Source organism: Carassius carassius, chromosome 17 (genome assembly GCF_963082965.1).
Source record: "Carassius carassius chromosome 17, fCarCar2.1, whole genome shotgun sequence".
Classification (NCBI taxonomy): domain Eukaryota; kingdom Metazoa; phylum Chordata; class Actinopteri; order Cypriniformes; family Cyprinidae; genus Carassius; species Carassius carassius.
In genome coordinates, this window is record NC_081771.1 from 5,804,859 (window position 1) to 5,832,789 (window position 27,931).

The window sequence follows — 27,931 nt, forward strand, 5'->3', positions numbered from 1 at the left end:
ATGTAAGTGAACAGCGAGTTTATTTTACCCTGAATTATACAGGACTTTGTTGGGAACTTTAGAAATGAACAAGTGTGATTTCACTTAAAGATTTACACCAAAGAAAAATCCACACGGATCAAACATTCCTGCCTCCTGCAAACCAAAGTTTTGCTTAAATGCTTTGACAATATTTAAATGCTGCTTTTTTAAATGTTTCGTAATTTTTTTTTTGTGTGTGTGTATGCTGTACCTGTACATTCTGTAAAGCATGTATAAAGAACATTGTTTCTGAAAACTGACATTTAGCTGACATTTAAACAATAAAATGAATTCAGATGCATCATGAGTGAATATGTATCCATGTTATTCAAATAAACTGTTGTTCGTGGAAAAAGCTAAGGTAAGGAACACTATGCAATTGCTCATATTTAGGGTTTTGTTATAACCCTTTATAATATTAATAATTTGATATGCAAATGTATGATGTCATCCCCATCAGCAATCATCAACATGATGAAAACTTTGATCAAACCCACAACAAAACTGCTGCATGGCCTTTGCCATCCATATTCTGTATTTGATATTCTATATCATACTACAGTATATCAGCCATAAAAGACTGATGTATCAAATATGATAGTAACATGCAGACTTTCTCATAGATTAAAAAAAAGATTTCTAAAGTTTAGTAAACTCTTCTATTTCTGGACTATTGTTTTATATACAGGGTTAATATCAAATATGAAGAGGTTGATCTGCTATTGTTTTGTTTCATAAAAGAACAAGTCTTTTTCATTTTGACACAAGGGTGAGTAAATTCTAAGATTTTTCATTTTGAGGAGCTATCCTTCAGTGTTATTGCTTTGTGGGGGAAAGTGGTGTTATTATAAGTGCACTATATTAGCATTATGCCACAGCTCACTTACAGTGTTATTCAATTATGCTAATATAATAAATTGCAGAACTTTTCTGGAAGTTTTCACTGAGCTGAAAAGGACGCAGACCCATTTGATTCCCTCTAAATACTTCAACTGACAATTTTCATTGCCGTCCTCCAAGAGATGTTCTGAGAGAGAAATTATAGTTGTGAGATCAAAGTACATATCTCCGCCTGCTGCTAACCCTCTTTACTCAGCTTTATCAATAATTCATTCAAACACTAGACTCACTTTGGATTATTACACTAGTGGAACGGGGATGTTGCTGTGTCCTCTGCACGCACCGTCGTGCAATGCTCGAGAAAATTCACTGGCTATTGCTTTCGTTTAGACCATAACTGAGACTTGAATAAGTTTGTAACAACCAGTAGATATCTAATAAGCTAGTTTATTTGTGTTCAGAGCCATGCACTTTCCAGATTTAATATAGATGGAAACAGGCCTTACTGTTGGTTTTGGTTTTCACAGAAGAAAGTCACATGGATTTAAACAACATGAGGATGAGCAAATGAAAGAATTTACATTTTTGGTTGAACTATCCTTTTAAGACCCAAATATGTGTAAACCTGAAAACAGGTATTATTTTGTCTTGTGTAATACACAGCATCTTTTCCACCAAATAGAAAAAAGAGAAACAAAGAGCTATATGTTATTTTGAGTATTGCTAGATATATGTGGGCTGGTGTGTAAATAAATTAGTGGTAACTAACACACTGAAATTAGTTTCAGGTCTGGTCTTGTGCTTCAGTATAATTAACCTTGTCTACACACTTCTTGCAGCTTTTCCTGTGTCTGATCTTTATACTGCATTTGAAGTGAACATTGTGAAGACATTGTGAAGTGACATTCGGCCAAGTATGGTGACCCATACTCAGAATTTGTGCTCTGCATTTAACCCATCCGAAGTGCACACACACAGAGCAGTGAACACACACACACACACACACTGTGAACACACACCCGGAGCAGTGGGCAGCCATTTTTTTTATGCTGCGGCGCCCGGGGAGCAGTTGGGGGTTCGGTGCCTTGCTCAAGGGCACCTCAGTCGTGGTATTGAGGGTGGTGAGAGAACTGTACATGCACTCTCCCCACCCACAGTTCCTGCCGACCCGGGACTCGAACCCACAACCCTTCGATTGGGAGTCCGATTCTCTAACCACCAGGCCACGACTTCCCCCAAGTGCCAGCAGTGGTAAGGAATTAAATTGAATCCTTTACAAACTGAAGAAGGCACTGTTTTGATTTGTCTTGACTTGTCTGTAATTAATAAGGGAGCTGAGCGCATGAATAGTGTGTAGTGTTTGTCTTAGGCAATGGCAGATTGAATGATGAGACTCAAGTTATGCTGCAGATACAAATACTCACCATAAGGTGGGAGCTTTGAGTCTTACGTGACACTACAGGATGGTGCTATTAAGATAATTGGCCCTATAATTTGATTACAAGATGAAATATTCACTGATTACTTGTGATATCCTCACCTAGACTTGAAGCTACAGATTCAATTACATCATCAGATTAATAAGACAGAAAGAATAAAAGTGCAGGATCTGATGTTAAATTTATTATTTTATCATATTTGGTAGCCTAATGGGAGCTTATTCTTAAATGTTTTTAATGCTTTACATTTTACATTTTGCAGATGATTTTATCCAAAATGGGAATCGAACCCATGACCTTGGCATTGGAAGCAATTGTCTTATGTACTGCTTTAAAAAAAATAATGTATTTATTTAGCCTATCTATTCTAATTGTTTTCTTTCATGAATGCAATCAAACTTAAGTTTGTCTACAGCATGGTTTTGAAAGTCAAAGCATGTTTTTTGTCCCTCGTTTGTGAGCAGGAAATACAAAGGCATCCAAAATTTTGTTTCTTGGTGACATGCAAAGATTGATGGTTTGACTTATTTGCATTGGTGAAAAGGAATTAATAGCAATTTTTTGTCTTAAATGTAAGTTACTTGATTACTTGTTTAAATAGGCTACCTATCACATAAAAGCAATTCTTGTACATTACTGAAGAAACGTGTTTGCATTAAGCTAGCGTTTAACATTTTGGTACATTCAATGCTGACATTTAGTGATTGTTCCACAGGTAAGGGGCATTTAAGCCACAACATAAAGCAGAAAACCCCATCATTTTGGGTCAAATCACTGTGTAACAGTCTCTCCTGGCGTTTTTATAAAAACTGATGCAATGGAAATATGACAAAAGCCAATGTAATTCAATAAATAGTTGCATTTTTTATTAGTAATAATTACAAGTTACATAGTCCATTAGCCTAACTGTTGCTTAGGGCTGCCAAGCAAGGTGGAAACTGTTACAGGTGTGCGTTTATTGGCTTATCTTACAGATAATTAGAACGCCACTCACCCAATCAGAATTTAGAATCAGAACTGTCGGTTTTATAATTGGTTCATTTGTATCTTCATTTACTAAATCAGTTAAGCTCAGTTTATATAAACCTCCACCTGAGAGCCGTCCAGTCACAGGCCGCTGTTCGCTGTGAGCGCGCGCGCGCATTACATACACACTCGCTTCATTTGACAAATACAAGAGCAACAGTAGCCTCCCTCCGTGACTGGAGATCTGAGAGAGCAGCCGCCCGCGCATGACAGCATCGCAGCGTCCATCTGAGGCGATACACATATGTTCGACCGATTGATTTCTCTGTCAAGGGCTTATAATATGTGTAAAGGTGACGGTTCAGCCACAAGCCAGGAATGAAGACGTGATAGACGCATCTACTCACTGACTGGGCATCGCGTTTCGAAGACGAACGTGAGCTTCGGCCGTTTGGACAACAACCGAATATATCCGAGACAGCCGCTGTCGTAGCTCTTTAAACCTGTGGGACACCGTCTTGCTGCCAATTCTGTTTATAGACACATTTTTATTGCGCTGTAGCCTACTGTCAGACGCGTTTCTCAGTATGTCAGTTTAGTGCGCTTGATGCTTTGCATGCAAACCCTTTCGTGAACTTACCAGATAAACACAGTTTTACCTCGTTCCTGTATCGAATGTTGTTTACTTTTGCATTATGTAGCTCCAGGCGTTTTTACGAAGGTAATCTACATGTTGTCTTGAACTAATAATGGTAGATGAGGCTTATGGAGATATCATCACGGGCTGGATGGCGCACATCCCCGCGCTGTCGTCCCCAGACCGGGTAAAGTGAACGGCAAGGCTTTAAAACCTTCTCACGTCAAACTGCACTGACACTTAAAGGCTTAACGATGTCTAAAACGCTGAAGAGGAAGAAACACTGGTCCACTAAAGTGCAGGAGTGCGCTGTGTCGTGGGGAAGCGTTGGGGAGTTCGGTGATGTTGTGGAGATCCTCGGAGGCGCAGAGCTCGGGGAGTTTCCTTTCCTCGGTCAGATGAATTTAGACGTGCTCGTGTGTCACGTCGGGAGACTACCGTACTACGGGGATGTGTTATTGGAAGTGAACGGGACACCTGTCAGCGGGCTGACGAACCGAGACACACACGCGGTGATCCGCCACTTTCGGGAGCCGATTCGAATTAAGACCGTAAAACCAGGTAAACTGAGAAAACTTTGTTTTTGTTGGCGCTTAAAGTGAATGCTGCCAAACAGTACTGTTGCCAGGAGAGTTGTGGGTCTGGCTCACAGCGCACCTGTATCTTCGAGGCTTTCAGTTAAAGGGACAGGTCATCCCTAAATAAATGGTTTTCGTATGTAACTTAGACGCATCATTATTTACAGTCATTCGATTGTATTACTTTCGTGAAACAGGAAAGTTTATAACTTTGGTTGTTTAGCGTTTTATTTTTATGTATGCACTGTGTCCACGCTGCTCCTTTCCATACAATGAGAGTGAATGGGGACTGGGGCTAATATAGTGCTGCAGCCGTGACGTCCAAACCCAGGAGACCAATTCGCCATGGGTTGCGTCCAGGTTATCCTCTGGGTTTATATAATGAGGTTTTCGACTCAAATTATTTTCTGTATGTGTGTGTAATTTACATTGTAGTGCAAAAAGTCCAATAGTCAGTTCATATTTACCACAGACATTGTTTCATGAATTGAAAAACCCCATTAAAGACTAATAGGAAAATCTTGAGGGCACCCACGGTAAATTAGACTTCTAATTACAATAAGGCTCCATTTGTTGAAATTAGTTACCATACAACAATGGAAAAATGCTTCTAAACCTAACTGCAATATTTACTAATATAATGTTAACGATCAAAAGTTAATATGATTTAATTAGTCCGGTGGTAACGTGAACATTCAATGAATGAACCAGCATTAATTTTTAAACATTACGTAATAAATTGGATTAATGAATAATAATTAACAAATGCATCACCCATAGTTAATGTTGGTTAAAACATTACCATTAGTTGGACCCTATTGCACACTCTTAAAAATAAGGGAATTTCAAAGTGATGCCATAGAAGAACTTGGGGTTCCTCAAAGAACATTTCATTAAACCGTTCTTAAGATAACTTTTAAGTCTTTTAAAACGTTCTTAATAAAAATACTCCTTTTCCACTCTCTCTCTCTCTCTCTCTCTCTCTCTCTCTCTCTCTCTCTCTCTCTCTCTCTCTCTCTCTCTCTCTCTCTCTCTCTCTCTCTCTCTCTCTCTCTCTCTCTCTCTATATATATATATATATATATATATATATATATATATATATATATATATATATATATAAAGTGGAAAGGTTTAATGGATTTTATGGGTTTTTCATGGAACCAGATGCCAATAAGGATCTTTGTTAAAAGATTTCATGAAAAATTTCGTCTTTACTCATCCTCTCTGTTAATTCAAAGCTGTGTGACTTTCTTCTACTGTGCAAACTGAATAAAGGTAATTGCCTAGGTTTTTTTTTTATCCGCACAATGAAAGTCAAAAGGCTTCAGTATCGTTTACATTCCAGGGTTCTTTCGAAATCTACTTTTTTTTTCACAGAAGAATGCAAGTCATACAGGTTTGGAATGGCATGATGGTGAGTTAATGATGACATAATTTAGGTGAACTAACATAGAAAAAAATAACATGAATATTGAATCTGAATATTGAAAATGGAGCTCAACAGCCCCAGCATGAACCGTGTGAACATTCAGTGAAACATCTCATTTGTGCTGTACAGAAGAAAAAATACTCCTGGTTTGGCACCTCAAGTCTGAACTATCCCTTGCAGACTTACTGTGTAACTTCTACTAGAACACTGAGAGAGCATGGACAAGTACTTTGCCGAACAGCCTTCAGAAGATTCTTTGTTCTCTCCCTCATAGTGGTTGCACCAAGTGCCCTGACTCTGACTTGTGCTGTGCTTAAAGTGTCTTTATGTCAGGTGCACAGTGTTTGCCTTAGGGCTGGTGGGTAGTAAACACTCCACACACATCTTATAAAAGCATGAGCATCATTTCTAAGGAGACTCACTTTTGGAGTGTGTATTGATCATAGCAAGTGGGCCACCTTTACTTAGGACAGGCCTGAGTCCCTTACTGGTGTATAAGGGCATGATGAAAATGGGGAGGAGGACGTTGTTACCATGGACACCGAATATCTTAGCATTATTGATTGGTTGAATGAGTGTATTCTTAGCAGGAGGAGGGGAAAGGCACAATATGTCAGAGTTGTTATGGAGATAGGAGGATGTTATTAGCATGTAGATGTGAGAGTTGTTGCCATGGAGAGCAGGAGAGGGTACAGAAGGATAACATTAACTGGATGGTTGATTGTTGAATAAATGGGCAGTATCTGAGATTGTGTGAGCATGCAAATCAGCGGCAGCTGAGGCCCTGACCTTTAGGACGCATATAAGTGTGTGCGTTGTTAAACAGATTCTCATCAGTAAAGTGTGAGTTTAAATAACTTATTTGTGAGTTTTGGCCAATTCATTAGCTCCTAAGTGTTAATTGTTTGATGTTATTAAGATGAGTTAATGAGGGTTGGTTTAAGCCAGTAACTCATGCATTTGTGATGCATTGACTATTTTTGACCAATTCATCATTTCATTTGAGTTTGATTTAAACCGTTAAATATAAGAATTATTTGGGAGTTTTGGAACTGATTCATATTTTTTGCCAGTACATTAGATCATAAAGAATATTTAGTTAATTTGTGAGTTTTCTTACAAATTCATTAGCTTGTAAGTGTTATTTGTTTCACACTGTTGAGATCTAAAAGTTAGGCCATAAACTGATGAGTTTGAGAAGGATTTGAAAGTATTTCTGACCAGTTCATTATAACTCACATCTCAATAAGTGAGTGATGTTAGACAAATTTAAGCTAATTCGCAAGTTTTGAGTAGTCATTTGTTCAAAAAAGCAAACTATTAATAGTTAGTGAATAAGTTATGTTGATTCAAACCAATCACAAAAACTAATTAGATGTTTCATTCAGTTTGTCAGCTCATAGGAGTAATTTGTTTGTTAATAAGATTGTTGGTGAACAATACATTATTATTATGATGTTTATTTATTTATTTTAGAAAAATAAAAAAGGTTAAATGGGTGTGTGTGTGTGTGTGTGTCCAAAACTGCTTTTGAGATAATGCTGGTGTTTAGTTTTGCTTTTGTCTAGGTCTTTTTTTTTTCCGCTGCTCAGAGAGAATTAGGTTTGAAATTAGGGACTTTGTTCACCAAAAAAAATACTGTTTTGTATCCTCTGTGGTGGTTTTTGAGCACTATTGTATGTAGGCTGCTGCATATAGGTTCATGTGTGTCTTCCATGTCCAGGCCTCATATAGAATTCAAAGTGTGTGAATAATAGATGAAGTGAGTGAAATGCCTGTACACACTGAGGATCAGCTGATAACAGGAAATGATGCGCAGTCTTTGCCACAGGCACAAACACAGCAGAGCTCCATCCACCAGCTGCTTCATCTGCACCTCATCTACCTTTTGCTTTACTGTAGTCCAGTGAAGGTGTCTATTTTTGTGTCATTGGAGAATTGCTATGGATATTTGTGGTCGTAGTGGGATGTAGTATTTCCCTGTCCACATTAGAACAAAGTTGCAGCTCTCTTTTTGCAGCAGGTTGAGTAAATCAGTTGTGTGTGCAGTTACTTTAATCAAAAAGTGATGTTAAAATGCATCTACTTTATGACTTCATTCCTCAAGCTTTCCCTAATGGTTAAATCAAGTTGGCTTCATTGACTGCATATATTGATTACCACATACATTTTTAGAGAAAATTGCTTTTACAGTTAATCACGTAATGGAAGTCTAGACATTCTGGAGGGGTTAAATGAGAAGTCTTTATAATTATTTTGCATTACCACAATAAAAGTGTTATTTACACTGCACCGTTGTCAAAATTCTATTTTTAGCTTTAGATGGATTAACTTCTAATTGTATGGTACTGGCACAATTCCCGTAAGTGGGTTTTTCTTTATGCAAACAATCTATTCCTGGTATTACTGCCAGTATCATAAAGCTATTTGGGTTTACCAGCTTCACATATTTACGTTATTAGTTGAAAGGTTGGATGTGACGTTTCACTGAAACTGTAGATACTCTCCATAATATTTGATTAGAATTATCATTTAACCTTAGATGTGGCGATTAACCTTAGGCTTGGTCTACTTTACATCACTTCAGAGGAAAATGATTTGCTTGAACAACTGAAAACTGTTAATTTAATTAAAAACCCATTTGAACTGTGTTCGAATCATGCTGTAATTATTGTATTAATGAGTTAAGTGCAAATGAATGCCACCATACATTTGTAATTATCAGTGGGATACTTGGCGGAAATAATTTATTAATCATGAGTTGTGATGCATTTTGTATGTATTTTGTGTACTGTAAAATGGCAATAAAGGATGCCAAAAAATGAGAAGACAGATGTTTGACTAAAATACATTTCCAATCATTCTTTGTGGCAGTGTGAGGATGATAAATGCACAGATAAAGCATCAATTGCAGATCTAATGCGCATCTTTTTTTGCGCTTCATTATGTTGCATTAGCTATAAAATCCTTTTTGTCTTGTGAACTGAAAGAGAGAGAGAAATGTGTAATTGTCCATCCAGCAAGTCCATTTTATTCAGACTGAAATCACTTAAATAAACACATCATATCACATTTTCCGAAATAGGACCTTCCCAGGGGGACTTGAACGCAGTGTGTCGTCGGCAGCGCTCAAACCTCTCGCCTCTACTGTAGCTTTTCTGCATGCCATTGTTGTTGTAATTCAGAGCCAGCATCAATGTGGGAATTCACAGCAATTCTGATACATAGTGCTCCTGAATTGTGTTAAGAGTTTCATCTCTCTAGGAGTGAAGTATTGCAATTTCAGCAACAGTTTTAACTCTTTGAAATGGAAATCAGCCAGAGGCTCCAATTCCACCGTTCATATAATTAGACGCTGCATTGCTTTATCCAAACAGCGAACCTTTGATTAGAACATATGAAAGGTTAATTCAACCTTTCATCTGGGCCAAATTAAGTCATTCCTTGCATGGAATATCACCTCCTGAGGGCCTTAAAGACATGTTAAAATTATGGAGGCCTTGCAGCTCTGTGACTCAGAATTAGAGCAATAACAGCGCTTGACTGTTTTAAATGGATCGCACGCCAGGGCATAGTGTCATTTTGACTTTAATGAGCTTATTGGAGCTTTAAAGGTTTTAAATATTCCCCTGCACACTAATTTATTTTGATAAACGATCCGGTTGCATATCAAAACTGTGAATCAGCACTTATTTTAAAGGTGTTAACCATCGCACATTGTATTGCACCTGTCTGCAGCCTGCTATATTTCTTGCTAATGAACAATGTATAGGCAGGATTCCAGCTTATTTACTTAATGAAGGACAAGCGCATGTTGCATCGGGGTATTGTGCCTATATAAACATCTCAGCATGGTGATAAACCGCTGGGGAATAGAGAGAGATGCTGTTTGTTCCCCTGTACAGAATGTCTCAGCAACCTCTAATTATCATTGCTGCCTCAGTCAGTATGTGAAGGACCTTGTGGTATTGTGTTCAGGCTATGGGAAAAAAATCAGCACATGTCACGGATACACTAATTAGCTTAATTTAACCACCGGCAGCCTTCTGCAATCAACAGTATTGGTGTAACTAGGAGCACTGAGAGTTCGTCAACATGGAGTATGTGCGCCTGAGGCACAGTGAAAACCTGACAATTAGGACTCAAGAATTCAGTGTCTGAAGCCCATATATCCAGTCATCTTTATCAGCACTTCTCTCATCCTTTTCAACCACTTCTCTTTCTGTTCACCCTCTCCATTCGTGACTTCCTGTTTTCTGTCCTTTTGAAGAGTCTAATCCCATTTTGCTGGCAGGTGCATGTTGACCAAATGAACGGTCAAGTACAGTAGCTTGTCAAAGGCCTGATTGAAAACCCAATGTGTTAATCGCTGATGAAGTCATCCTTGCACGGAAATTCACCTGAGCTTCATACCAGAGCACCATGGGAGTTGCTCGCCCGTCTATGAAATATTCCTGATAATACAGTACAAGCTGAAAATGATTTTACTTCTAGATATATAAGTAGTTATTGGTGCCTGCCTACTGATTGCTCAAACTTGGTGAGCTGCCGCAAAAAAAATCAATAGTGTGTGCAGAAAGTTTTGATGATTATACCCCCCCTCCCCAAAAAATGAAAATAATAATAACACGTATAACTTGAATAAAATATATTATAATAATATTGATATTACTAATATGTAAATAATTTTTTTTTACTGAAAACAGCTGCAATGGAGCAAAATATGGCAAAATTAAGATTATTTATTGACGATAATACAATTCAACAACAATAATAATAGCATTAATGATTAATAATAAATGCTATTATTTTATCTTTTGCACTTTGTTGCAGCCATTTTCTGTTACTTTTCTATAGCTTATTTAATTTTTTAATTATTTAATTTATTAATTAATTAATTAATTTTATTATAAATGATATCTTATTCTTACCATTAGTATGATTTAATTTAGATTAATATTAGTTATACTGATGATTATTACAATTATTATTGTTGATGATGATGTGGCAAACTTTTACATATTACTGTAAATCCTACTCTATAAATGAGTTTCATGTGCATTTCAGCAATTGGGCTTTTTTTTGTTTTAAGTTTGGGTGTGTACTGCAATATTACCGTAGTATTTGTGTGCTGAGACACTCAAGTATGCAGACTGTGTGCAAGATGCCATTGTTGCTTTCTGCGATGGATAGGAGCTGCAGCAAATGCTCAACTTATGTTAGATTTATAGTGGAGGTAATTCAGTTTTTTTATCAATGCATATTATGTAAAATGTCTCAGAAATTCATACAAAATGTCCAAATCATTCTCTGTTCTGTATTGCGCCCTTTTAGGTTATTAGACTCTGGTGCATGTGACCAGATCTGTACGACTGCATAATAAACTCTTGGTTATAAAACCACATCACCAGCTGTGTTTATGGCACAAAGGATTATACTGTATCACCTCCAAATGGCACATGTGGTGGCCTTTTGTCCTGTGGTTAATTACCTGCATTAGCGTGGATAAAACTGATGGATTGTGCCTGTATACAGGAGATGAGTCAGGGAAAATGTATGTGTGTTCACATACAGTTTACGGTGTCACTGGATTTTATATATGCCAATGTTGAGGCAGCAGATTTGTGGGAGTGGCTTATGTTTCATGGAAAAGAGTGGATTATGGTGGGTGTGGTTTTAGATATGTCGGGGTATTATTTATGGAGATGTGTGTTACGGGTGTGTGCTGATACGCTGTAGAACAAGATCAATGAATGAGGGAGGAGATGTTGAGTGTGTTAAGGATTGTTTTCCATAAACCAAAGGCTCTTTTAAACATTTCTGTGTTTAGAGCCTTGAAGTAAATAATAATAAGGAGAAGCTGGTGTATAGAGGTGTAATGAGAGACTTTGGCAAATGTTATTGCACCAACAGCAAGTTTTCAAATATTACTTTCCAGTAGAGAGCAAATTAAGAAAGAGATACGGTAGCTGGAAGGGTGGAATGTGTCAAATTTTTTGTCTATGCGATAGAATTTTTGTATGTTAATGAGGTGTAGGTTTCTTTTATTCCAATATAATAATAATAATAAAAAATGCAGCATTATTTGACCTACTGCATTTTCATGTTGTCTTATATCTGTCATTTCAATGTCACATTATTTGTTGTAAGGAACACTTGAAGAACATCTAAGTGACATTTTTCCCCATAAATTGAACATAGTCACCAATAATTGTATCATTCAGTTGATTCAGCATCTTTTTTGTGCTCTGCAATTATATTTTTGTTTAATAATTTTAATTGGCTTTTATTTTTATATTTTCTGTTTTCATTATTTGTTTAAAATGGTGTAATTTTGTGCTTTAGTTTGTAAATTTTCTTAGATTTAATATTTACATTTCTTTCGTTTATTTGTGTTTAAATTTTTTGTTTAGTACTGAAACTTAAACATATTTTATTTACTTAAACTAAGCTGCCATGGTGAATATTTTTATTATTATTATTTTATTTTATTACATTTAAAATTTTCATCTCGTATTTGGTTTAGTTTTAGCTTTATTTCAATTAGCAAAAACAATTTTCATAGTTTTAGTTAATAATAACTACACTTGCACTAAATGCAAAAAGTACACTTCTAACATTCTCTCTCAGCTCGCATCTGAAACAAACCACATCATGAGAAAGAAAGTCTTGCAAAAAAGAATGCTTGGAAAATGCATCTAAGAAATGCGACACGCAGCCCTGTTAATGTGTTAATTTTAGAGAAATATATAACTCATTAGTATAATGCAAACAGCCACTACAAACACATTAAAAACATATTTCTTTTTTTTTTCAAAGATGTAGCGTCTGGACCAATCAGACACACCATTTTTCATTTGATTTAACAAATTCTCTCTGAAACAGACACATACTGCTATACTCTTCTCTAATTAATTCATAGTAAAACCTTTCTTTGAATGAACACACATATACTTCAGAGCATTGTGTGTGCTGTTACTGTTCTTGTATATTGTCTTTTGTGTATTGTATATGTTTTATGCATGCTTATGATAGATCACTAGTTAATATAACATAATCTATATGATGTTTGGTATCTATGAGTTTGTATTTGCATGATCTAAATGAGAGTGTATATTGTATGTTGATACATATGCAACACATTAGTTTTATAAGACTCTTAAAGATTCTTCTCTTGAACCCCCCAATCTTATTTCATATGCAAGAAACCAGACTAGAAACAAAGAGTTGTAAAACTTCCCTCCAAAAGGTACCATTAAAAACCACCCTAAGCTTGCACCAGGCAATCGGCCTTGACTTTCCATTCATCAAGATCCTCAGATTCGAACTGGTCTTTCTCATCAACTCACTTCAGCAGAGACCAACTGGAGCCCCAAAGTGCATCAGGACGCTTTTTTTTTCAAACAGGCGAGACGTGCAAATATCAAACTTAGTCTTATTAATTGATACATTAAGTATCCTATGGACCTTTTACAAAGGTGTGTTTGAACTAAGAAACAGATGTTTCCTTCAGGCTGTAGATCTGCTGAATATCGAATTGTATGATAACTTCATGTTTTTATTTCTCTTCTCTTTACTGTTGAAGCTTTAACCCTTTTTCCTATGCCCACTGTATGCGCACGTGTGTGTGTGTGTGTGTGTGTGTATGTAAGACTAGTTTAAGTGTTTATGTAGTTATTACATTCTTTCTTGTATCACACTTGAGGTCGTTCATTGTTTGTTCATAACTGAAGTCCCTAATCTTGCAGATTTTTGCTACATGCTCTGAGTAGTATTGTACAGTAAGAAAGTTATTTTCCTTAACCAGGAAATTAACGTTCTTAGAATTGACAGACAGTTGACACTGAGAGGTCAAGTAAATACTTACAGCGGATCTAAATATGTATAATTAATCATAACTAGTTATGACTGATAATTCATATTTCCCCTTTGAGCTGATTCGCTACACAGAGGAACTTATAGTACATTTTGAATTGATAAAGAAAATACACATCCATATAAAATTTGAAATGATCATATACACAAATGATCTAATTCTTGTAATCTATTGATAGCCCTTGGACAAATATAAAAGACAGAAATCCTCTCCAAAAATACCAGAATCCGATTAAGATCAAACCCTAGAATCAGAGGTTGCTTGTTGTGGTTAACACAGAAACAGGCACAATGCCAGGTCGGTCTCGCTGGCGTAACATTTCCTTCCCATAGAGCCCTGCTGCATGCCCCCTACAAGAGCTGAACAACAGTTGGCTGTCTGAACAGTTGGTCATGCTGGCAAGGGCAAGTCTGCGATGACGTGCGTATGTAAATAATCATGACAAAATGGAGATGAAGATGATACAGTCTCTGTGTGCTCGCAGTGTATTGTAGTGTAGAATGTAAATAGCATCTAGTCGGCGTCAAACCACACATGCTGAAACCACAGCAACAGAATGAGCGTGCTTATGAGTGAGACTTCAAGTGTGGAACCAACTAAAATGGCAAAATTAATATTTATTTCTCTGTAGCTTGCATTGCTCAGGAAAAAATAGGTGGTCTGGGCTTGAAACTCGACTAACAAATTAAGCCAAGCGCCACGGATACTTTTGTTTTTGTTTGCTCTTGTTTGTAATGTTATTGCCCTTCATCATTATTGCGTAAGATGTTGAAAGTTATAACAAATAACGTATTTTGTAATGGGACTGTGGGGTATGATGTAGTATATCATATAGACGAAATAAAGTCTATTGTCTCATATTAGTAATGTTATGCTTTATCGTTATTTCGTGGTGTCGCAAAATAAGTTGTTTACGGTAATTGGTATTCGGATGACTGTGATATTTACACACTTCCACGGGGCGTGAAGGGCAGGGTGAGCATGTTTTCACCAAGTACATGTTCCTGGATCAATATTCTTGTTGATCCTGGAACAACATTTCAATCAACCAATCAGAATTGAGATACAACTTTTCAGAAAATATGATTGAACAAGATGGCGCCTGTGTATGTGGCGTGCCATCTTTCACTATGCGAGTTTGTCTTTGTTTTATTTGTGATTGTCTGTCTGTGTGATAAACTCCTCTGCCCTGTTAACATATGACCGGCAAATGCTTTTTGATATTAAATCATGAATGGAGGGAGCACGCTGTTGCATGCAGAAAGGATTCAGCACTTACCTTCCACCTGGGTGCTCTCTCCCATTTCGCCTGCTATGCACGCTTTATTGCTGATGTTGGAGGAGACTCGGGCGGCGAAGTGGCTTTATGGTAAAGCTGAAGGCGAGTCTTACCTCCTCTAAGGCAGTCTACTCTCATTCTACTAATCCATTATTCAATCAGGAAGAGAAATGGTCTTTCTCCGGACATCCTTATGAATTATCTTACCAGTGGATTTTACAGACAAGTCCATGCTATCGACTCCCGGCTTTGTAAACGGATGGTGAACCTGCAGAATCTCCGACAAGTCTGAAAATTCAGAGGAGGTACCTGCTGAATTAATTCTGGCGGTGATGAATGTGCGTTCATTGTCAAATAAAACGTTCATTTTAAATAACTTTTTCAGGGAACATCATTTAGACTTTTTGTTCTTTTTTTTGTCTTTTGTTTTTAAGAATAGTTTCACGTGTCATCCATCTTCTGTTAGCACTTTTTCAAGCTTTGAGCTACAGTTGTTTTTATTTAAAGTGACAAATCCAGTTCCACTGCTAACCTCCACTGCAGGTTAAAAAAAGTAGATCCAGACCTGAGCCCTGGCTAAATGAAGTGACTCGGGGGTTGAAGAAAACTTATCAAAAATTTAAATCTAAATTTAATTTCACTTCTATGCAGATGACATGCAAGTGTATCTTTCTTTGCAAAAGAATAGTAAGAAGCAAATAGAATCTTTGCTGAAATTAAGCTATGGCTGTCCTTAAATATTTTTAAATCTGAATGAAGACAAAACTGAAGTTGTGTGGTTTGGAGCTCAAATAATTTATCTGATTCTGCCAGTTTAGCCCCTTTTTGTAGGTCAGTAGTGCGAAATTTATACATTTTTTTTTATGGTGATCTCAAGTTTAAGAAACCTATTTATTCTGTGTTGAGATCTTGTTTTTATCACTTCAGATTAATAGTCAAGGTGAAACCATTTTTGTTCATGCATTACTTGGAAAAAGTAATTCATGCCTTTGTATTCACAAGGTTAGATTACTGCAACTCATGTTGGCATAAATAAAACACTGCTTAACCATTTACAACTGGTTCAAAATGATGCAGCGAGGCTTTTGACAGGTTCTCGTAAGAGAGATAATATTACTCCTGTTCTGAGTTCTTTACAATGGTTATCGATCCCTTATATGATAATTTAAATATTTTGGTTTTTGTCTATAAATTATTGCATAGTAGGGCTCCACTGTACTTGGTTGAACTGATTGAGAAATATGAGCCAAAACAGTCTCCAAGGTCAGCTGACCAGCTGTCCTTGATGATTCCTAGAACTAAGCGGCAAAATGGAGATCAAGCTTTTGTAACGATAGCTCCGAAACTCTGGAATGAATTACCTTTTTCTCTCAGATCAGCTCCCACATTAAGTGTTTTTAAACACAAGCTTAAAGAACATTTCCTTGTATTAGCATTTAATGGGGTATAGACACTTCTTTATATATTGAAATTGTGGAGATAGTTTCACTGTCATATTATTGTGCTCAATAAATAAATAAGAAAAGAAAAAATATACGTTTTAGGTTTACAACCAGAGTTAGATGCTTCTACACCCTTGTTAATCAGCTATCATTTCCCACTGATTTTAGGAATAAATTTTGGGTAGGGTTAGGTTTAGGGGTAGGGATTTTAAGTCTATATTTTTGGACAATAATGTTGATCCAGGATCATCAGAAGATGTTGATCCAGGAACATGTCTTACTTGGCAAAATCACGGCGACCAAAGGGGAAACAGAACCAGGTGGAGAACGACCAGCCAGGACAAAATGAAAAGCTTGTTCCTAAACGAGGGACTACATCTGTAGGATGGACTCACGTTTTTAAGAACTGCAGTTTTAAAACAACTGATTACGTAAACATCTCTAATTACGTAAACACCCTCTTTATAAGTATCCTCATAAACACAGTGATTTAGGTCTAAAGAAAAATTAAACAACTTAAAAAGAAAACTCGTATGTAACCGTATATTGGATCGGGAATTCGGTCTTAAAGGGGAAGCTGTCCAATATTCGTCCTGTCTGCCATTCATATTAAAGGCAGGGTAGGTAATAAATGTATAAACAACTTTCTTCCAAATTTGTTTAAACTTTCTATATATATCAATGCATAATTAAAATGTAAGCACTCTGATAAAAAGAGTATAAAAATCGAGTGACTCTAGACCGTTCAATCTGTATTAAACACAGCTCATTATTTCCATTTGGGACGAAACATAGGATTGGCTTAGGCGACTGTCACTCTCTCGCAACCATGGCAACCACCCTTTTGCCACACATGACCTGCCCACTTGCGCGCGCACGTTTGATTTGAGGAATTCAAGAGGCACGGATCCTAGGAATACCAAAACAATGGCAGAGAAACAGCAAGCAAAATTCACAGTACCGGCCTATGCAGTTAGTGAAGGCAAACCAGGCAAAAAAAGGAAGACAGTAACAGTACAAGAAAAGGCAATGAACAAAAAGTCTTTGGATAAACAAAGAAATAAAACGCGAGTTAATATCACCGTGGCTTTCCAGCGATGGCGAGAACTGAGGGAACTCAAGGGGCTGAAAAGTGACTCCTTGATGGCTTTATTTCTGCTGGACAGGTAAATCTTTCTTTTTGTATTTTGATCATACATATTTTTTCATGAAGCATGTGTCATTAGCACACGTAGCTGCGTAATATAGCTAACATAACATTACTTAGCGAGCCGTAGTAGAGACGATAAATAAACTATAGGAGCCCAGAAGGGAGGAGGTGGAGTGAATGGAAATAATGAGCTGTCTTTAAAACAGTCGTGAGAGGTCTACAGGCACTCGATTTTTATACTTTCTTTTTCAGAGTACTTACATTTTAATTATGTATTGATATATAAATAACGTTTAAACAAATTTGGAAAAAAAGTTTTTTATACATTATTTTACCTACCCTGCCTTTAATTAAACAACAGTGAGAGAAAATATGTCACTGCTCATGACTAAATCACTTATGTAACTATAATAAGAAGAAATTAACATTTATTAAGTATAGATTCTATATAATATATATATATATAATGTATAGAATCTATACTTAATACATGTAAATTCTATCTATGATGGATAGAGCGATCAGAATTTTAACTGATTTTAATATAATGAAAACCTTTTTAAAAGAAAAAAATAAACAATATTGTGATATTAATGTTACCGTGATATAAAATTTGTCATATCGTGATATAAGATTTTGGTCATATCGTCCACTCCTGTTTTGTAATTTTTAGAAGTGCTAAGATGTTTTGAGACTATTTCAATAAAATCTACCAGGTTGCTATAAATATGTATTTGTTGCTAAAATGTAACTTTAAATGGGCAGTTTAGTTTGTTCCTAAAATAATAGTTCACCTTAAAAGGAAAATTTGCTGAAAATTTACTCATGCTCAGATCATCCGTTCGCTTCTACCAAAAATATAGGCTAATCCATAATCCATAGTAATGCTTCCTCTGACGGTACCCATTCACTGCAGAGGATCCATTGGTGAGCAAGTGATGTAATGCTAAATTTCTCCAAATCTGTTCAGATGAGGGAACAAACTTACACATCTTCAATGGCTTGAGGCTAAGTACATTTTTCTGCAAATTTTAATTTCTGGATAAACTATTCCTTTAATGTTTGGGGGTTTTCTAATCAGTGTTTTATCTTGGGTGTATGTTTGTTTTCTAGGCCATTTTTAAAAATGTTTTACTATGATGCAACCAAAATGCAATGTTAGGAAAATGTTTTCTGCTTGTTGGGGATCCACATTGTTTGTTTTCAGGAAAATAAGCCTCCAAATGATTTAGCGCTCAGTTGTATCTCTGCACGCTACACAGGGATAAGAAAAAGTATTTTAAAGGGGTCATATGATGTGATTTAAATTTTTATTATCTTTTTTCTTTGTTACAAGCTCTTGGTGCATAAAGAAGATCTGTAAAGTTGCAAAGAATGAAGTCTCAAATCCAAAGAGATATTCTTTATAAAAGTTAAGACTTGTCCACAACCTCCTAAAACGGCTCGTTCTAACAAGCCCCCAAGTCTACGTCACTATGTGGAAAGATTTCCATAACGCCACCCAGATGTTCATGCTAAGAACAAAGTCGTACATTTTATTCTTGTAGTATTGTTGTTGCTGCTGCCACTATGTCTTATAGACTGTGAAAGTGAAACTACTTTGTTTGGCTTTTCAGAAGAGGACACGACTAGAAATCATGTTTATATCACATTTATAATGGGGTTTATGTTTATGTCTCGTCCCTCCGGCTGGACACCACATCACAATATGTTGAGGGGTGTAACATTTCAGTCACACGCTTGAGGTATTCGGACAATCACAACGCACTGGATAGCTGGCCAATCAGAGCACACTTCACTTTTCATACCGATAAGCCTTGTAAAAATCAAGCCTTGCAGATTCATGAACCCCTGACATATGCTTTGTCTCTGTCTCGCTGTCAAATACACTCTTTTTCACTCTTTTTCACTCTTTGTCTAGCACACACATGCACGTACAGAGTATATGGGGATTACGGAGAATTACATAACCCACCCGTGCAGAGGTCCTCAAGGGTACATTGCTTTCTGCTTGCATGCAGTAATCCAGAATGGCTGTGTGCCTAAACATGACAGAGACTGATAACAGGGCTGACGTGGAAGGGCAACACAGGTCATAAATATTAAGAGCTAGACATTCATCGGTCAAAAATGGCATGCCAGTGTAGGATTGATAGACTAAATGGTGGCTAAATAAAAGCTACATGGACTATTTGTTAGACTATTTGTTGGGCTATTAGTGTTCCTGTAGCTCAAATTGTAGAGTATTGCGTTGTCAAGCGCAAGGTTGGGGGTTTGATTCCCCGGGAACACATGATAGGTAAAACATTTTTAATAATTTAATTTAATTTAATTTAATTTAATTTAATTTAATTTAATTTAATTTAATTTAATTTAATTTAATTTAATTTAATTTAATTTTGGACCACCAAGGATACCATTTTATGTCATTTTTTATTTATCAACAAAGTTATAAAAGTAATTATATTACAGATTGATATTTAGCCATGGTCTTGACATCTTAACAGTTATGCTATGAACAGAGGGTATCATATATCTGTGTACTTCTCTTTAACCACAGCTTAGTACCATGGCATTGATTTATTTATTTATTTACACTTTTCATTTATTAATACTATTTATTTAGAACTGTTTTTTGTACTTACCCTGAGATATTACATTTTAGCATGTAACTTGTCACACTGTGCAACAACAACAGCAACAACAATTATACTTCAAATCATGTTTGTTGAGGTTTTTAGTGTGCCTTCAGTTTTCTAAGCAACTGAACATATGGTTTTTAGAAGGTAGGTGAATTAAAATGTGCAAAACGATTATACACTTACTAAAGTGTCCTTGAGGCATATTGACTTGCAAGTGGGCTTTATGCATTTTTAGTTTTAGATTGCTAAATGGATATATAATTTATTCATTATTAGAATGTAAGAGAAATACTGTTCATGTTGATTAGTATATGGCTTAGCCAGAGACATTGTTTTCCTTTTCCTCCTAAAAAAGAAAAAAAAAGGTTGTTGTTGGATGTTGCATCATGTGCTGTCGAGTATCTGGACTTGTTCTTTGAGGCAAACAGGGTTTGTGTAGGAGTGTGTATGTGTGTGTTTTCAGAGCCCCTGTTTCCTCTTAGACGTGGCTGACTGAGGCAGAGGTCCACACCATCAATGCACGTTCAATCAAACAGTCCTTAATGCCATCCCAGACAATTACAGAGCTCAGCAGAAATTGCCCTTACGTTGTGATAAATGATGCATCACATTGTTGTTTTATATGGATCTTAATATTTAATTTGGTTTGTGGAAGACAGGGTTGCTTCATCCATAAACCATTAATGGATGTTCCTTAGATGCGCCAGCACTTTTTTGGCTACTAATATTTCGTACCTGCTAATACTGCTATTACTGTTTCTATTTGGATATGCTAGTTCCATTGTGTCTTTTTGGGCATCCCACCATTAGCGATCCATTTGAGAAGGCGTGTCAAGCTGAAATAGCCCACATTTTTCTAATGTTTCTTCCCATTGTGCTGTTTTTGAATGCAAGAACACATCTTATGTAAACTCCACCAAAGTTATGTTCTAGATTGCTGTCAGATGAACGCAACATCAGTCCAAAAATTTTCACAAGTGGAATTTTTTTGTGAAGAGTTGAGTTTAGGAAATCAATCATGACTTGGATTTCGGAAGTTTCACACTCTGTTAGCAAAGAGTTTCTGTTTGTTTCAAACACTTCTCAAGAATGTCTACAGTCTGTCGTTCTCTTAAAACCGGTCTGACCTGAATGAGGCATGAGCACGGACACAAGTATTTGTTGCTAGATAACATACTTCATTGTATTAATAATCTTTTCCACCGACACCTCACGGGCAGACTGAATAAACCTAGATATTCACCAAAGTTGCCTTCCTTCCTTCTATAAACTGCAGAGAAGTTTATAATCGTAGTTTGCACAAATATTGAACATTTTTCATTATTGACTCAAACTCATGTCATTCCAAACCCATTTTTTTCTTCTTCTATGGAACTCTAAAGTGTTGTTTTGAAGAATCTCTTGATATTTTGTGTAGAGTGAAAATATTTCCATCGAGTGAATGTCAAGCTAGTAGTCCATATGACTCATGCCCAATATTTCAAGTCTTGTGATGCTATTTGATAACACATCAAGACATTCGAGTCATCCAGATTTGGAACAACACGATGGGGAGTAAATGGAGAGAATTTTCATTAAGGGTGAATTATCTCTTTAATCATCCCATCTGCTATTATGGTGATGATGCAGACGGGACAGAGTCTTTAACAAGATCTCGACCCTAAATGTTGCCCATCAGCAATGGAGCCATTTGTAGCAAAACATTTTATTGAGTATAAGGCAATTAACACTTGTTAATGATGGTTTAAGATCCCCATAAAAGGAGTTGCGTCATTAAACATAACCTTTAAATGAAAACACAAGCAGGACGAAGCATGAAAGGTTAATATGTTTTCGTCAGCACCTTTTAAAGAAGGACAGCACATTGACTTGATTTTCTGAGCATGTAAACACCATCCTTTGTCAGCATGTTTATACGCATACAGTACATTGGCCTTGGATAAGCATTTGGACACCTACGCCACACTTTAAAAAAAATGTACAAATGTCACTGCATTACATAAATGAATGCCACAGGGTTTAATACTTAAAAAAAATGAACAATCCTAAAATGATCGATATTAGATATACAGATATAAAATGCAAGCAGATGCTACTTGGTTTGATATTTTGTCGCTATGCCATCACATTCATACATTTTGAAGTATGGCTTAAGAATCTAAAAGCTATATTTGGACTCACCGTATCATATATCCACATGAAATACACCCAAGTTCTCCTGCTCATAAACCTGTTGTTTAAACAATGGACCTGTATGGCAACATAATGTACACTAAACCAAGACAAAGTGCTTCAGAGCTTCTTAAAATGTTGTGGTGGCAATCCAAATGATGGAAGGGATGGAGTTTCTTTTGGTGGCTTGATTTAATTAGATTAGGCCAGAGCACCAGGTGATGTGAGACTAGCGTCCCGATGTTCAGATCTCATTGTGATCGATTCGTGTATCTGATGGTTGTATCAGGTTTCATAGTGTCATTAGAGCTGACCTCTTTTACTTCTATTGACTCTCCGCAGTCTGCAACCAATTTTAGCAATACTTTGACTCCAAGCAGCTTTTAGAGATCGCATTTGGAGATCTGAACCTTTCAACTCTCTAAACCAGAATGAGAGCAGAAGTGAAAATGATAGACCCTGAGGCCAGTGGCTTTCAGACGGAGGCCTGCCTTGCCCTTGTTATTCCCTCGTTTCTCCCCTGTATCTCTCCTTTGCCCTCTTTCCTCTGTATTTCTCGCCAAACTGTTTCTGTTATTGGGCAGCACTCGCATTGAGCCATCAGACGCTGCCATCTGATTTAAAGTGGCAGACCACAGAGGCAGCTGAGCTTTCTGCTTCAGGAACTCTCTCTCTTTCTCTCTGTGTGTGTATGTGTGTGTGTGTGTGTGTTTATTTCAAACGTGAATTGAAACAGCACTACTTTTATTTTAGATATACAGGACGTCTAAACCCCTGTCATGTGTGCATGTGTGTGTATGATCCTATGGAAAGCTCAGTCCTTCTCCGAGGCAAGCGGTCTCCACATTGTGGGTGTTGCTATGGGTTACGTCCCCTCTGGGTGAGTCAGAGGCCAGTGGTGCTGAAAAGATGCAGCCTCTTTTCATGATACTCATGAGAGTGTGTGTGCATGCATACAGAGGGCTACAGAATTGTGTGCTGCATGATGCAAAATAAATGCTGCATTTCCTGTCAGCATTCATGTCAGTATATGTGATTATAGTATTTACTTAAAGAATAATAAAATAAAATAGCTACACTTCCCAGAATTCCCTAGCTTATGTGTTTGTGAATGAATATGCATGTTTTCATTTCAGTTTTAAATGCAAGAGTTTTAAGTCTTTGCACAACCAACCATAGACCCCTTCCCCTTCCTCCAACAGATAATTTCTCTGATATTTTATTTTTATTGTGACAACACTGCTTGTTTTAAAAAAAATTATTAACAGGATTGTTGATGCGAGTTTACCACAATTCATCTTACATTTTCATAATATTCTGCATTTTCTTGAATTATAAAAATTTTTTGTTTTTTTTCTTCTGCCAAATCTTTAGACATTGTAGTACAAAATAAGCGTATTTCTGTGAATAAAACTGGGTGTCACTCGCTGAATTTTACATGTTGTTTTAACGAGTTCATGTAACCACAGTCTCATGTATTAAATCATTCTATAATGCATGTTTCACATATTCTTATGCCACGTAGCGTGCTGTTTGGGAAGAAAGTGGCTAGCATTCCATTCTGAACATGACATCAGAATTCAGCTATGAATGTACACCAAGACATTTCTTGATTTGTAAGGCAAACTGGCTTGGCCTGTTTCTAAAAGTGTGTGTTTTGTGGTTGTTCTAGTTATATAAACCCAGAGACAATGAGTTGGCAGGGCAAATTATTATGTAAAACATTTGAGTTTTGGCTTTGTTGTGAAACAACGGTGTAAGCCGATAGAACACTAGTCTGTCAACGAGAAAATAATCACCTTCATAATATATATATATATATATATATATATATATATATATATATATATATATATATATATATATATATATATATATATATATATATATATATAACAGGTATTTTTAGGCATTTCTTCCAATATGACAGCTTGTGTTAAGAAGCATGTATTCCGATTCCAGCAGAAGATATATTTTTCAAAGTATTGACTTTGCTTCTTGTCAAGGTATAGGGCACATAAGTGCCGTTGAGAAGGTAGAACTTTTATAAAGTTTTCGCCCCTTCTCTTACCTCCTCTTAATGTTGGAATGAAAGTGTCAAGCATAAACCCATGTTCAAAGCATTTAATTCTTCGACACTGACATTTGCCAAAACTCTACTGTAGATTTCACCTCACGTAAGATCGCATCTCTTTGAGCGTAAATTTTACTCTGAGCACGTTCTTCTTTTTTTCTGCTCCACATCTCTCTCATTCTTTCCCATGCTAAAGGCAAAGATCAGCGAGTTGTGTATAAAATGCATGCACACACACAGAGTAAGTGTTCCTGAAATAGAACAGTGCCATGACAGCTGCAATTGTTGACAAATTTTTGTTTTGTTTTTAGAAGTAAATATTTTGAATATTTGCTAACCATAGTAAATAGTAACCCCAAAATGCCATAGTGTTGCTGTTGTTGCTCCCATTGCAATAAAACTGATAGCTTAATATTGATATTCTGGTCTCTAAATATGGCTCAGACCTTTCCTCCAATGTAAGTGTGTGAGATTTTTCAAGGTAAATATCGTAAATTGAATTGCTTAAAAATAAAAGCCCATGATGCGCAATTTCATTCTTTGGCTACAGCACAAACAGCTTGTGATGAGTTAATATTGTTCAGTATTTGGGGTTAGTGATTTAAAGCAAGTCCATAAAAATGTCTCATTGTGACTTGAAGTATCGTGGCCTGCTGGTGAGACAGCTATTCGTTGCAAATGACTCATCCATGATGGTCAGTGATGTGGATACAACACATTAACAAGCCGGAAAAATCTTAAGTCGCCCGCGGTGGTCCCATTTACTTGTGTTTTGCATGTATTAGCGGCCCAATCAACGTCAGCACTTTATATTAGTGCCACAGTTTCCGTCAACTGACAAGCACTACATATAGTGTTGATGTTGCTTTTTCTCCCACGTACAAATTATAAAACAGTTGCAAAGCAGCATAAGATGTTGACGTCTGAACTGGAATAGTTGTTTACAGCTGATGTTTGATGGCTGTGTGTGTCTGCGGGAAGCAGTTTCTAATTTGGAGCATAGTAATCAAACTGACGCGTTCAGTCAATCTGAACACATTTAGCGGTGTGATTAACAGTGTTTAAGCACAGTTGTATGTAGCAGTAGCATGGGAATTAATTAATAAGCCATGTAATTGAACAAAAGTCAGTTATTCAGGCTCATTTATAGGACTGGCAGAGTGTTTAATTTGGTTGCAATTGCTAGTTTTTAATGTTGAGATAAAAAACGATTAAGAGGATAAGCTAGTGTTAGGATTGGATTAGTACTAAAATTTAGGCATTAACACAATTAGCGTCTGGTCTTGATATTCCATCAACACTTAGCAACAGGTAAGCGGCTTCAATTGCATTTAATTTTATAATATTTGCAGTTCTATTTATTTGTTTTATTTTAGTTTTTTAAGGAAAAAGAATAGAACTTTGTGTTTGGAACGGATACCATTTTTTAAAATGTTTTTGAAAGAAGTCTCTTATGTTCACCAAGGCTGCATTTATTTGATCAAAAATACAGTAAAACAGAAGTATGGTGTATTATAACAACAACAAAAAACTGTCATTCTTTGAATATATGGTAAAATATAATTTGTTCCTTTGATGTAGGCATTTGACTGTATCAAATTTTCTTGTTGCTAAATCATTGCTGAAGCTTTTATCAATGGTGTACGATTTATTATGAAAATATATAAATCGTTTAGAAAAAAAAAGTGTAGTCATACAGTATAGCGGGTTTAATAATGTTTTTCTTATAACAAAAAACTGAACGTTTAAAGCAAAAAACTAGACGGATTAAAGTGCAAAAGAATTACATTATAAATAACAATAGCTAACACTTTATAATAAGGCCTCATTAGTAAACGTTAGTTTATGCTTGGGGTAGGAAAGTTCGGTCCTAGAGAGTCGCAGTCCTGCAGAGTTCAGCTTTAACCCTAATCAAACACACCTGAACAAGCTCATCAATGTCTTCGGCATTACTAAGTTTACAGGCAGTTGACTTTTTTTTTTAAGGGCTGAAGCAGAACTCTGCAGGATTGCGGCTCTCTAGGACCGAACTTGCCTACCCCTGGTTTATGCACTAACATTAACAATGAGCAATAACTATTTGTCACTTAAGTTATTATTCTTTGTTAAATACATCTGTTAGTTCATGTTGGCTCCAATAAATACAACTAGGTCCATTAATAAAATTAATAAATGCTTTAGAGAATAATTTTGCATCGACTGTTTGTTACCATTGAATAAATGTTAACAAATGGAGCCTGCATTTCAGCTGTTGCATAAGCGCCATCTGCTGTCACAGCGTGATTGTGCATTTTTATTCAGCTCATCTCTTTCACTTCTTCTGCCATGCGCTTCTCATTCACTTGTAATTAAAAGTGTTAGGCCTCATTACTTTTATGTATACAAAGATGAAGATTGCCTCGAGTTTTTTATTTTATTTATTTTTATTCTATTTGAAATCACATCAAAACGTACAGAAAATGTGAACAAATGTAAAATTAGCGATGTCCCAATCAGGATTTTTGTGCCCGATCAGAATCGTAGTGTATCTACCAAGACCCAAGCCGATACTTGTATATTCCTATAGGAATGTATGATTGGTGCACAGTTCAAGTTATTAAAATCAGTCCAGTGAATACAGAGTTGTGCAGAGAGTAAAAGTTATGTATGTATGTATGTATGTATATATAATATAACATAATGTTATATATAAATATTAGATCTACTATGTAAAGACTTTTGTAGATGTAAACATGTTACAATGTTAACCAATGTAAACATACTGTTGTCAAAATTATGAATACGGAATTCTTTTATTTTATATGTACAATAAGCAGAATAATGAAAACATATGGTTAGAAAGCATGAAGCTTGCGGTGTTAGAACGTCAGTCTATAAGTCAAATCCGAAGCAAGATGCAACCCATAGCAGCTCTGATAATCTAATAGCAGATAAAAAATAAACGATGAATAAGAGATGGTTACAAAAGTGTGCATCAAATACACTGCACACAGAAGTTCACATGCTAGAACAGACCTCACTTGTGCACTTATGTAAAAAGTGTTTTTGTTATTGTATACTTGTTGAGCTTTGATAATAGTTCAAATCCACAATAGATTGCAAATGGCTTTCAGTTACAGATGCATTACAAAATGAGTTTTTTAAATTTGTAAATTTGGTAGCTAAATATTTTTTAATGAATCTCAGTATATCTACTTTTACACTATATGTCACACTCTTTGAGCTGTGCTGGATAGCAGTTCATTGTCACCCATGTGAGCAACTGAAATTTGCAATATTTTGATATCGTACCTGGAAATTTGAAACCGTACAACCCTAGCTTGTACGCTGCCAATAAAACACTTGTCATTAGCTCAGGTTTTCTTTCAGCTTTAGCTCTGATC

General features: G+C 36.2%; 1 protein-coding gene across 3 annotated transcripts in view; it reads left to right on the top strand.

Annotated features, from left to right (window-relative positions):
- Positions 1–3,265: 3,265 nt before the first annotated feature.
- Positions 3,266–27,931, top strand: part of LOC132160852 (membrane-associated guanylate kinase, WW and PDZ domain-containing protein 3-like) — a 101,879-nt gene continuing 77,213 nt past the window's right edge. For 2 of the 3 annotated variants that reach the window (XM_059570564.1, XM_059570565.1), the window contains exon 1: positions 3,267–4,464. In XM_059570564.1, the coding sequence (XP_059426547.1) occupies positions 4,158–4,464 (307 nt within the window). In that variant the 5' untranslated portion in view covers positions 3,267–4,157. Of the gene's footprint in view, positions 4,465–27,931 lie in introns of all 3 variants that reach the window. The other variant, XM_059570566.1, reaches the window with a different exon arrangement.